Source organism: Eptesicus fuscus, chromosome 15 (assembly GCF_027574615.1).
Source record: "Eptesicus fuscus isolate TK198812 chromosome 15, DD_ASM_mEF_20220401, whole genome shotgun sequence".
NCBI lineage: Eukaryota > Metazoa > Chordata > Mammalia > Chiroptera > Vespertilionidae > Eptesicus > Eptesicus fuscus.
The window spans coordinates 51,558,130-51,570,716 of NC_072487.1; the positions used below are offsets into that span (position 1 = coordinate 51,558,130).

The following is a 12,587-nucleotide window of genomic DNA, read 5'->3' on the forward strand; positions in this document are numbered from 1 at the left end:
GCCACAGGACTGTGCTGTCCCCCCGAGGTTCTGGCCTGGGGACAGAAAAACATCTCGTTGTGTCAATGTTTGAGGTATTTCAAAAAAGTGTCCCTGAGGGGGCCGGGCAGTGCAGATAACGGTTTGTGGCTAAGACACCCATTAATGTGTTACTTCAGAGAGGGAGATGGCAGGGTGTGCACTGGCCAGGGATCCAGGCCTGGGGCGCCCGCTCCGGCCTCTCCTGAGACTTGCTGTGTGGCCCTAAGCTGGAGAGGTGACCTCTGTGCCTGTCACTGCTTCCTAGCTGGGCCTGGAAGGGGCAGAATGGATTCAGATAAAATGAGCAGAGAAGAGACCACAGGCAGGCTTTTGCCCCCTGGGTGCTCCCAGGCCCGGACTTGCCCATGAACAGCCTCTGGCAGAAAGAAGGCAGCAGAGCTGAGGGACAGGCCTGGGCCCTCTTACTTGTCGTGGGACTGGCTTCAGAATCTGCATCTCTGACCAGTGCCCGGCCCGGGGGCACCCGTGTGTGGGTTTCCTGGGATGTGTTTCTAGTTGTTAAGCACCCACTAGGTGTGTTACATGCTGTCGTACACACTATACACAGTTCATCCTCTCAACAAGCCCTGAGACAGGCAGGCACTACCCATTCTACAGATGAGGAAACTGAGCCACACAGACGGTTAGTGACTTGGTGCTGGTACATGGCAGAGCTGGGATTGCAATCCAGGCAGTCTGGGTCCAGAGCCTGACCTTACCTCTCTCCTCCACGGTTTCTGTGTTTGATGAACACCCAACATAGTCCAGGATCCATGCAAATGTTGCTTGTTTAATCACAGTATCTCGCAAAACTAAGTGCTCATAACCGCATTTTGTAGCTGAAGAAACTGAGGCTTAGGAAGATGATGGGAACTGACCAGGACCACACAGCTTGTAAATGGACTGGGATTCAGACCCAGTTCCATTTGGCTGCAAACTCTTGGTCTGCCCATTATCCCACAAGGCCCCGTCCATCACCTTGACCCTTGCCCTATACATGACCTGCCAGTCAGCAGGTGTCAGACAAGCTGGGAGGCCCATGACCAATTCACCGCCCCCCGCAACTGTGGGCTTCATATGGGGAACTGAACCAAGTATTAGAGGCCATTCCTGGACTCAGAATGCCCTGGGCCAGCCTCCTGTGTTTACATAACAGGCCAGGCTCACAGCCCAGGCCGTGTGACCAAAGGCCCCTGCCTGGAACAGTGTGACCATGATGGAACAGACCTAGCGAGGATGGTCAGGGCCCTGGGGCCCTGGGAATGGGGATGGTGCCTGACAGACATCCCCCACACACTCAGGGCTCTGGGTCCCTTTACCCACCTCAGCCTCCAGACCCCCCCTTCCCCCTTAGTCTCTGAGCTCCTGGGGCAGGGGGTGGTCACAGGGAGCCATGGGGGCCCAAGGGCCAAGGCACTAGCCTGGCCGCTTCACCCGGAACCAGCCCCAGTTCCATGAAGGCTCATCACACACCCACAGCTGCTGCTCAGGGCGCACACTCGGTGCCCCAACTCGCAGTTACAGCCCGCCCCGCCCCCACGCGGGCCCGCCCCCGCCCCGCCCCCACGCGGGCCCGCCCCCGCCCCGCCCCCACGCGGGCCCGCCCCGCCCCGCCCACCCGAGGCCACGCCCCCACGCCGCGTCCCGCTTCCGGCGGCGGCGTCCCGGTCGGTGTCCGGCGGCAGCGGGGTGCATGAGGCCAGCGCGACTCATGAAGGTGTTCGTCACCCGCAGGATCCCCCCCGAGGGCCGGGCAGTGCTCGCCGGGGCCGCAGAGTAAGAGCCGGCCCCGCGCGCCCAGTCCCGGACTCCCCAGCCCCCCTCCCCCGGGCGCGGGGCCGGAAAGGGGCTGCGGCTCCCCGGGCTCCCCCCTGGCCTCGGGCACCCCCGCACGCTGGGTGACTCAGGTCTCCAGAAGCTACTTTGGGGGCGCCCGGGGCTGCGCCAGGGCGGGCTGGGGGCGGCCTCCAGAGGCCTCGTTATTTTGGGGGGAGAACCGGGAGGTCCTGGGGGCCCCGGAGAGCCGGGCTTTCCAACCTGCGCGCGGCCGGGACGGTGTTGGGGTTTGGGGGAGGCTTAGGGCAAGTTCTCTGGGGCCAGCTGTCCCCGGGCCGAAGTGGTGGCGCCTGGACCTGCACCTCCCGCACCTGCAGTGGGTGAGGGGAGAGGGCAGGCTGGAGCCGTTCCCGTGATGGGCCCGTGGAGCAGGAAAACCGCGCGTGATGCAAGGACCAGGCTGTTAATCCTTTACCTTCCCGGGTCACTTGGCAAAGTCAGGAACCTTGGCAGTCACCGATCCGGTCCTTCGGGCAGTTGGCAGGGCCTTTGGGGACACTTCTTAAATTGAACCCTGCATGCCAGCCTTGCCAAGCGCTTCGCAGACATAAACTCTCTTAATCCTTGTGACACTTTGAGGTGGCAATCCCCATTTTACAGATGAGAAAACTGAGCCTGGGAGAGGTTAAGTACCTTGCATGTGGCAGGGCGGGGATTTGCACTCAGCTCTGACTGCAGTGGGAACACTGCATGGTACAGGCCCGCACTGCCTGCCCCAAGGAGGAGAAGGTGGAACCCAGCGGCAGAAACCAGTGCCGGGGGACATGAGACTCGTCCATGTTTGTTCAGTGCAGCAGGCGCTTTGCTGAGGCTCACTGTGACGTGCCCGGCCCTGAGGAGGAGGGAAAGGCGGGAGCAGCAGCAGTGATGGCCGTGGCTCCCGTGCTGCAGCACCACGCCGTGCGCGTGGAAGGGAGGGTGAGAGTGGCCTGTGGCCGAGCTCAGGCGGCCAGGTGCTGCAGCAAGGTGTTCTGGGAGGTGCAGCAGCCGTCCTGTGTCTGGCACAGGTAGATGCCCCATGCATGTTGGCTGCAGTGAATTAAATGGCCAGGGCTGAGGGGCTGGGAAACATGCCCAGAGCCCGTACGTGCACCATCCATGTTGCATTGCTTTGGTCGTGTCCTGCTGGGCAACGTCCAAGTATGAGTTTCCCGTATCATGGACTCACAGGACAGGACATGTACCTGGACATGGACTCCAATCCCATTTGATGCAGGATCCTCCCCTTCCTCCCCTCCCCCCATACACACACACACATACTCTCTCTCTCTCTCACACTCACACACACACACACACACACACACACATTCTCTCTCTCTCTCTCTCTCTCTCTCTCTCTCTCTCTCTCTTTCTCTCTCTCTCTCACACACACACTGGCCTTGCCAGCACTGGCCACCTGGGCCCAGGGAGCTCACTACCTGTGAGGCCTCCTCTGAGGGTGAAAAAGCTCTTCCTGTGTTGAGCTGAGAGCTGTCCCTATGACTTTTTCTTTTTAAATATCTTTCTTGACTTCAGAGAGGAAGGGAGAGAGAGAGAAAGATAGAAACATCAAAGATGAGAAAGAATCATTGATCATCTGCCTCCTGCACACCCCCTACTGAGTTTTAAGCCTGCAAACTGGGCATGCGTCCTGACCAGGAGTTGAACTGTGACCTCCTGTTTCATAGATCAGTGCTCAACCACTGAGCCACACCAGCCGGGCCCCGTGACTTCCTTCTTTCAGGTTAGGTTCTTGTCAGCCCTCTCTGCTCTGTGACAGCCCCTCACCCTTCAGCCACCCTCTCAGGACAGTTCTGAAGTCGCCCATACATGACCCCGAATCCCCTCGGCCAGTTTCAGGCAGTCTGAGGCCAGAGCAAGCAGAAGGCACTGTGTGCTGCTCTGAGAGGGGGCTGCAGATGTTGCGGGGGCCTTTGGGAGCCGGGAGTATCTGCGGGGCTCCCCTGCCTCTGAGTGTTCCTTCCTTTGCCCTCAGCTGTGAGGTGGAGCAGTGGGATTCAGATGAGCCCATCCCCAGGAAGGAGCTGGAGCGAGGCGTGGCCGGGGCGCACGGCCTGCTGTGCCTCCTCACGGAGCAGGTGGACAGAAAGCTCCTGGACGCCGCAGGTGTGTGCCCCGGGCGGGGCTGGGAGGGCCCCGGTGGTCTTGGCCCGTCGGCGGCTGCTGCTGGCTCCCCAGGCAGGTGTGCAGTGGCCTCTGCGTTCTGGGGCCGCTGGCTCGGTAGTTGGCCAGAGGGAGCGGTTGTGTGCAGCCCCCTCGGGCACACGCATCGCTCCTCTCTCCTGCCGGTGAACCCCTGGAGGGAGACCTGAGGAAGGCAGGTCGTGTGTGGAGGCTTCAGGCTGTGGGGGAGCGTTACCAGGCCCCGGGCCCTCGCCCAGCCCTGCCACGGCCTTGCTTTATGACCTCCAGCAAGGCCCTGCCCCTCTGGAACATGCGGGAGAGTTTGAATCCTATGAGGAAAGATTAAAACGATGCTTTTCTGCCCAATAGGAGCCAATCTCAAAACCATCAGCACAATGTCTGTGGGCGTCGACCACTTGGCTTTGGATGAAATCAAGAAGCGGTAAGTGCCGCTCGGGTTCTGGAAGGGCCCTGGGAGGTGAGGGGTGACTACAGACGGGGAGGAAGAGGAGCTGAGTGTTTGTTTTATTTCATACTAGCAGCCCGTTTGCACGAAGATTCGTGCAATAGACCTTCATTCACCTGGCTGCCTGCACCAGTTTTCTGCGGGCACCGGGGACCCAGGCCTTGGCTGTGGCCACTGCCTTCTGCCTTCTTTCAGGGTCCGGGCTTGGCCCCGGGCGGCGGCCTTGGGCTCGGCCGCACCCAGCCTCCCTGCTACGGATCGCAGGAGCTGACCCCCAGTGGTTGCCCTCGATCCGCGCAGACTCCCCGCTGGTGCCCAAGGCCGGGAAAGCCTCCGCCCCAGGCTTTCCCGGCCTTGGCCTCGGCCACACCCCAGCGTCCCTGCGACGGTTTCCTGGTGGGCGTGGCTGGTGGGTGTAGCGAAGGTACGGTCAATTTGCATATTACTCTATTGTTAGGTAAGATTCCTAACCACTCAGTGCGACTATGAGGTGCTGCTGATGAAATCTGTCTGTATGAGCACAGGCCAGTTAAAATAAGCCCAAGAAGTCAGAAACGGGGTAACTATCTGACCAAGTAGCGCCCTTTTACATCCATTATCTTTTTTGCACCCCCCCCCCCCCCCCCCCGGCAGTAACCCCTTGATGTAGAAAGGTTAAGTGTTATTATTTCTCTGTGTAGATGAGGAAATTCAGAAAGGTTAAGTAGTGACTTGCCCAGACTTTGGACCCTGATCTCCCATCTTCATATCCTTCCCACAGTGGGGAGAATTAAAATGGAATAATGGGATGATGGCCATTCCTGCAGCTCTGAGCTCCCCAACAGGCAGCGCAAAGAGAACAGAGCAGCAGCATGGAAATGTCCCGGTCATAGGAGCCGGCGAGGGTGCTGGAGGCCAGTGTGACCACCAGATGCTTGATTTGTAGTGGGATCCGTGTGGGCTACACCCCGGATGTCCTGACAGACGCCACCGCCGAACTCGCTGTCTCCCTGCTGCTCACCACCTGTCGCCGGCTGCCGGAGGCCATCGAGGAAGTGAAGAAGTGAGTTCTGCTCAGCAGCTGGCTCCTGAGCACCCAGGGACACCCTGGCCCAGATGTGATCCCTGTCCCCAGATGTGCCCCATCTAGTGGGTAGACTAACCCAAAATACTAACGTACCAGCCAGAGCTGAAATAAACAGGGCATGAAGGCAAATTGTGAGAGAAGAGGATAAGGGAGGTGAGGAGGTGAGGGGAGGAGTGTGGATCAGGGAAGGCTTCCCGGAGGAAGTAGCAGTGTAGAGAGCAGGTCTGCCACGCCTTGCTCACAGTCAGAAATGCAAAAGCTCTCAAAACTGAGGGTTGTCTAGTAAGTCTTTTGGCAGCAAAACTTGACCGGAACTAACAGGAGGCTGCTCGTGGCTTTAATGCCTCCTAGTCACTGTGAATGTGCATGTTTTGCTGCAGATATACAGTGTGCTGCCCACTGAGGTGGGCATGTAAAACATAGCGTATGCACCAGGCTACCTTGCTGAAACCTGGAAAATTCTGAAATCTGGCCTGAGGGTTTCAGATCAGGGGTTTGGGTCTGTATATCCCGAGGGGAAGGCATCCAGGTGCAGGGACCGGCCTGCGGCCTGAGCAAATGCAGGCCCTCGGAGAATGGACCGGGAGCGTGGCTCCGGGCGGGGATGTGATGGGGCAGAGCTGGACAGCACCCTGGGACTGATCAGGCGCAGTGCTGAAAATCCCACTCGCCCTTCTGTCTAGGGAGTCCGTGTCTACAATGGAGATGACCCAAGACAGGCACCCACCCCTGTCCACCCGGGGCAGTGGGGTGGGCCTGTGGCTTTGCGTTGGATTGGTTCCCTGGGGTGCTGAGAATACTGTTCTTGGAGTCCCAGTTGCTGAGTTTGCAACCTGCTGCTCCCAACTCTGCCCTGGCTGCGTGACCTCAGGCAGGTCACCCTTTCTGGTCTCAGTTTCTCCATCTGCTAAATTGGATGAGAACTTCTAAGGCCCCTTCCAGTCCTTGGAAGAGTCAATCCTGCTGCTTGTCCAGTGCTGACTGGCTGTGGGTGCGGCTCATGCCACTCTCAGTCCTTTGACCCGGAGGGCAGGGCCTATGCCTTGGAGCACAGCCCCTGCCCAGGGCTGCTGGGTCTGTGAGTTTGCAGTGGCCCGTGTCTTTGCCCGAGGCCAGGGCCTCTCACTCTCGCCCCTCCCTCCCGCAGTGGCGGCTGGACCTCGTGGAAGCCCCTGTGGATGTGTGGCTACGGCCTCACGAAGAGCACCGTCGGCATCATCGGGCTGGGGCGCATAGGTGAGGCCCCTGCCTCCCCTCTGGCCCACCGGCTCGCATGGTTTAGTTTGCGTCTCCGGCACCAGGGCCCTGGATGCGGACAGCCCCCTTTGGAAAGGGTCGCCATCTCTGCGTGACATTGGTGCGCTTTGCACGCAGTGGGATGTCTCTGATGAGAAGGCACAGCTTCCTAAAACACAGGCAAAAACAAACTAAGAGGAACACAGGACTTCCTTAGGACCTGCTGGTGAGAGAAGCAGGTTGTAGGGGCCAGGGCTCTTCAGCTCCGTACAGAACAGACGGAGATGCTGGCTGGGTTGGGGCCGTCGGAGGGGTTTTCTGTGGGGGAGCCCGTGCTCCCCAAGGCCTGAGCTCTGACTCATAAAGCCTTCCCTTGGGCACAGCGGGCCCCGTGGGCAGAGCTGTCTTTCCTCCATCGGCCCCATTTGGAGGAGCCTGGCGGGAAGGCTTGAGTTTAGCCAGGCAGCTGCCAGTGGTTCTCTGGCACCCAGCTTGGTACAGAGATGAGAGAGGGAAAGTGTGGCTCATCTGGCCTGCTGGCAGCCCTGCCTCTTACGCTAGAGTTGCTTGGAGGAACCCACCAGCTTTGGGGCTCATGCTGAGTCTGAACATCCAACTGTCTCCGGAGCAGCATCTGTGAAAGGTCTGCCGGTTGGGGGCAGGCTGGCAGTCTGGCACGGCCACCGCAAAGTCAGCTGAGGTCTGGGGCTTCATTCACAGAAGCAGAGGGTCCAGAAGGATGGAAGGGGTGCCAGGTCCACTTGTCAGGGAAGGTTAGCAGATGGACGTCCAGGTGGCTGGACACCATGTGAGGGCAGCATAAGTCACGGAGCAGCTGTGGTGCCGCCTCCAGATCTGAAGGGCTATCACACGGACCCCTCAGGGCAGTGGGGGCTGGTTACACCGAGGCAGGACCAGTTAACGTGGGGACTGTGCTAATGAAAGGATCTGGCCCTGCCCCCATGGGCTTCCTGTCCCTGGAGCTGCTGGGTGCTGCCCCTGCCCTCGGGTGGGTGCGGAGGGGTGGAGTGGTTGTTGACAAGCCATGATTCTGACTCCTTGCCTCAGGCCAGGCCATTGCTCGGCGACTGAAGCCATTTGGTGTCCAGAGATTTCTATACTCGGGGCGCCAGCCCAAGCCCCAGGAAGCAGCAGAATTCCAGGCAGAGTTTGGTGAGTCAAGCATTGATTTGCACAGGAGCCCGTCTGTGCTCACTGAGAGGGTTTCCCTGTTCTGTAACGGCAGCATCGGCGGGCAGAACACAGGACCTCCAGGTGTGTCCAGGGCCTGCGGTCCCTCGGGTTATCTGACCTACCCGCCTCTGGCTGCAGCCCACTCAGGGAGCACAGAGACTTGTCCAGGCCCGCAGTGAGCTCTCTCAGGGCCGGGAGAGCTCTCCAGCTCTGTCCTCAGAGTCCCTGGTCACATTGCACAGGGCATGGGCAGAGCAGCAGGGGTGATGGCAGAGGTAAGGAGCTGCTGGGAGCTTTCACTCAGTCTCCTTACACGGCTGAGCATTGCTGGCCCCAACCCAGCCTGTGTCCACAGGGTGCCCAGCATGGGGTGCAGAGAGCAGGCTGAATTTCAGCCACTCCTCACCCCCGTGGCACATAGGACCCCGCAGTCGGTGAAAGACAAAGAGGCCCAGATCCCACTGGGTTACCCTGGACAAGCCTCTGCCCCTCTCTGACCTCAGTGTCCCCATCTGTTGGAGACAGGGAGCTGGATGAATGATGTAAGACCCCAGGGTCCCACGAGTGGCTGTTGACTGCACAGTTAAGGGTCGTGCAGGTAGAGGCAAGGCCTTCAGGAAGCATCTTGGGAGTTTCCATCATGGGGCGGGGGGCGGGCGGGGAGGACCTGGCCTCCTACCATCTTGCTCTCCATAACTGGGACTCACTCTGATGGAGCTCTGCCCTCCCCAGTGCCCACCTCCCAGCTGGCTGCTGAGTCTGATTTCATTGTTGTGACCTGCTCCTTAACGCCTGCAACCAAGGGTCTCTGCAACAAGGACTTCTTCCAGCAGATGAAGAACACAGCTGTGCTTGTCAACATCAGCAGGTATCCCGGCCACCGGCATGGGTCATGGGCAAGCCTCGAGGGGCTCCCTGCTGCTGTGAGCTGAGGTTTTTCTCCCCGTGGGTTGTGGAGGAGACCTCAGGCTGAGCTTGCCTCTCCCCATAAACCAAGCAGCCAGCTCAGAAATACAGTCAAGGCCATAAGGAAGCACCCAGGCCAAGAGGAAGGTCCTCGAGAGCAGGGCCTGGCTGGTTCCCAGCAGTGCCCCCGCCTTGCTCAGGGCCAGGCACATCGCAGCGTTGGCTTAGGGAGTGAAGACATCATGGTATCGAGCTCCCAAGTATCCTTGGGCAGCCCCTGTTCCTCTGAACCACAGAGGGCTGGACTTGATGATTTAACAGCCCTTCGGAGGCCGACCTCCCATTGCGCTGAGCCTGGCTCCGTGAGAGTCAGTGACACCGGGAAACGTCATGCTTCTGGGGAGACAGACCCTAAACTCAAGTTGTCTTGGTTCCTCAAAATGTCCCCAGGTGCCTTCAGGCCACTGGGCATGGAATAGGGGCAGGCCTTCCCTCTCTGCCTCTCCAAACCCTTCCTAGCTGGTGCCCTTTGAACCTGCTTCAATCAGTCTGGAAGCAAACAAAGGTGAGGGAAGGGGTTGGATGAGGTCACCCCCAGGGCTAATGTTTAGCTACAAAGGTGGTGACCTGGAGGTGAAGTGAACACGGGGCTCACGCTGACGGCCGAGTCTCAGGGCTCCCATCTGCTGAGCCCCCAATGGACCCAGGGCTGTGCAGGCTGCTGTTACTATTGCACAAGTGTTACTTAGTGCACAGTATGAAGTCTCTGGCACATTAGTTCTCCACTTCGTGGTTCAGTTGCAGGAAGGAAGGTTGCTCCCTGGGATGGATGTGCTTTAGGTGGATCCAGTCTCTGCCCTTGGTTAGTCAGGTGTCTGATGGCAGACCACAGTGGGTGGTCGGGGGAGCAACCAGATCAGAACACCGGGGCGGGGCCCTGTGCATGCAGTAGTGATGTCAGTGAGCTGTAGCCCTCCAGCACTCCTGGGGTGAGGTTCCCTATATTATAGAGGAGGAACTGGAGACACAGAGAATTTGAGACACTTGCCCAAGGTCGCACAGCTAGAAAGTGGCGGAGCTGGGGTTCGCTGATGATAAGACCCGTATCACTACTGTAAGGATGTAAGACTTCCTGCTTCAGAAGTCAATGCCAGGTGCCAGGTCGGTGGGAAAATTCATTCCACGGGTGGTTCTGCCGTAAAGGCAGCCTCGGTGCAGGGAACTGTGGGGCATTCACATCACCACTGTGTTCCAGGGGAGACGTGGTGAACCAGGACGACCTGTACCAGGCCTTGGCCAGTGGCCAGATTGCCGCTGCTGGACTGGATGTGACGACCCCGGAACCACTGCCTACGAACCACCCTCTGCTGACCCTGAAGAACTGTGGTAAGAACTGCATCTTCCGGTGCAGTCACCCACCGCCTCGCAGGACCACAGTGGCTAGAGGGTCTGGAGGTGCTGTGTGTGAGCTGCCTGCACTGTACGAACACAAAGGGACGCACCCAGGGACCATAAATTATGCCAGGAGTGGCACTGGTCCCTAATAACATAGGGGAGGGGCTTCCTGAGCCTGCTCACCTGAGTCCCTAAAGGAATGAATGGAGGTAGGGAGAGTGGATTTGACTGGGTGTCTTTTATCCATAGCTAGTCGTGGGTAAAACCCGTCCCTATAAATTGCTGTTATCCGTTTAAGTCTAAGTCACAAGTAAAATTACAATACCAGTATCTGTAACCTGTGCCAGTGGTTAAGCCCTTGGGTGCAGTGTGCTTTGAGGTGCAGTGTGGACGCTGCAGGCAGCCTGGCAGGCTGGAAAGCAGGCCTTGGCTCCCTCCTGCCTTCCCGGCTAAGTGGCCTGCAGCTACACGTCTTCACTAGCAGCAGCCGGTCCTTCTGTAGTGGTCGGGGCATCTGGTTTGCAGTTTCCCAGCGTGGTGCCCCCTCAGACAAGCCACGGCCAGTCAGTGCCCGGCCACAGAGGTCCGAGTTGCAGCTCCACAGGCGCCCTTCCTTCAGTTTTCTGTTAACAGCCCCACCCTTCCCCTCCGTCCGCCTAGTACTAGGGAGGCAGATGCTTCCGGCTCCGTCTGTGATGTCTAAGGCCATGGTCAGCAAACTGTGGCTCGTGAGCCACATGCGGCTCTTTGGCCCCTTGAGTGTGGCTCTTCCACAAAATACCATGGCCTGGGCGAGTCTATTTTGAAGAAGTGGCGTTAGGAGAAGTTTAAGTTTAAAAAATTTGGCTCTCAAAAGAAATTTCAATCGTTGTACAGTTGATATTTGGCTCTGTTGACTAATCAGTTTGCCTACCACTGGCCTAAGGGAACCTCAAGCTGTTAGGTTCCTCAGTCACCTGGGGGGACCAATCAGAGAGGCTGGACCCCCAAGGGTTTCTGCTTCAATGGGTCTAGCATGCTCCTCGCCAATGCTGCTGGGCCTGGGACCACACTTTGAGAACTACTGCCTTAGTGTTCTCTTTTTAGCCTCCTGTTACCTTCCTACCGAGTTAACAGTACTTTATATTCAATTCTCTCTGTTCTGGTGTGGTTTGTTTCCACTGTAACCGTGAGCGGGAAGGGTCTGTGGTTGTCTGGCCAGTCCCCGCCCTTTGTTTATATTCTGGAATAGAAACCCAAAGAGAAGGTCCTCAGCTGCCTTCCCCACAATGAATGCTCCCATTATTGTAGCCCTTGGAAACTTTCCTGTTCCTACCCCCACGCCAGCCAGAAAGGAGCACTGGCCTGTGCCCACAGCCGGGAAAACTGTCCCCATCCCCCAAGGCCTGGGCGTTCAGCTCAGTGCTCACACTTTCAAAAGGCGCTTTGGGAACAGGTGACCTCACTTGCTCTGCTGTGCTGTCCAGTGTTTCACCTCGTCTTCATTTCGGTAGATCAGAAGCCCCATGGCATCACTTTCAGGGGCGCAGGGTATGGATGAGCAGTTATTGGTGTCGATCACTATTTGGTAATTGAAGAGCTGGGTTCTACGTAAGCTCCAAGACCCCGTTAGGCCGGTGTTCTTATGTTTAGGGTACACACCCCTCATCATCCTTGCGTCTGGGTGTCTGTAACTTGGGATTCCCGTTATTCTTACTCTGACCCTCAGCCTCAGGGGAGTGGAGTGCTGAGTGACAGGAGGGAAGGCAAATCAAGGAATATGAGGCAGCTCTTTATTCTTCTTACTGGCAAGCCATGACCCTGAAAGAAGGGCCCGCTGTAAGGCTCTTGAACCACCCTCTTAACTCCGTCTTCCTCTCCTTTCCAGTGATCCTGCCCCACATTGGCAGTGCCACCCACGGAACCCGAAACACCATGTCCTTGTTGGCAGCCAACAACTTGCTGGCTGGCCTGAGAGGGGAGCCAATGCCCAGTGAACTCAAGCTGTAGCCAGACAGGAAGCACCGAGGGCCAGGCAGACATGCCCGGGATGCTGTCGGCTGTGCCAGGCTTGATTTGGACCCACAGGACGGGAGCCATGGAAAAGCCCGACCTGTGCTGATGCCGCAGAGGGAAGACTGGTGCTGGGAGATGTGCTTGCCACTTTTGTGGTTGGAAACATCTGCGCCAAAAGCGTGTCATTGTATTAAAGAATTCTCTGAGAGACTGTGTTGGGCTGTAACTGGGAGGAGCTAATGACAAGAGCATCTGCTTTACCTTTTCTAAACCAGGGCATCTAGTGACCTGCGAGTTCAGCTTCCACCTGTCCTTACCCCCTAGAACCTGTCCAAACCACCTTACCCC

The 12,587-nt window shown here is 58.1% G+C and overlaps 1 protein-coding gene across 1 annotated transcript; it reads left to right on the forward strand.

The window, feature by feature from the left end:
* Positions 1 to 1,646: 1,646 nt before the first annotated feature.
* On the forward strand, positions 1,647 to 12,447 carry GRHPR (glyoxylate and hydroxypyruvate reductase). The gene is made up of 9 exons (XM_008141898.3): positions 1,647 to 1,797; positions 3,833 to 3,963; positions 4,351 to 4,423; positions 5,373 to 5,489; positions 6,661 to 6,749; positions 7,818 to 7,922; positions 8,676 to 8,811; positions 10,105 to 10,235; positions 12,112 to 12,447. The coding sequence occupies exons 1-9, from the start codon at positions 1,715 to 1,717 to the stop codon at positions 12,231 to 12,233; spliced, it is 987 nt and encodes a 328-aa protein (XP_008140120.2). The 5' UTR covers positions 1,647 to 1,714; the 3' UTR covers positions 12,234 to 12,447.
* Positions 12,448 to 12,587: the final 140 nt, after the last annotated feature.

Bases quoted from the DNA above. Each gene is read 5' to 3' on its own strand.
- GRHPR (XM_008141898.3), top strand. From the start codon at position 1,715: ATGAGGCCAGCGCGACTCATGAAGGTGTTCGTCACCCGCAGGATCCCC. The intron at 7,923-8,675 runs GTGAGTCAAGCA...TGCCCTCCCCAG, and splicing joins AGAATTCCAGGCAGAGTTTG to TGCCCACCTCCCAGCTGGCT. The intron at 10,236-12,111 runs GTAAGAACTGCA...TCTCCTTTCCAG, and splicing joins GCTGACCCTGAAGAACTGTG to TGATCCTGCCCCACATTGGC.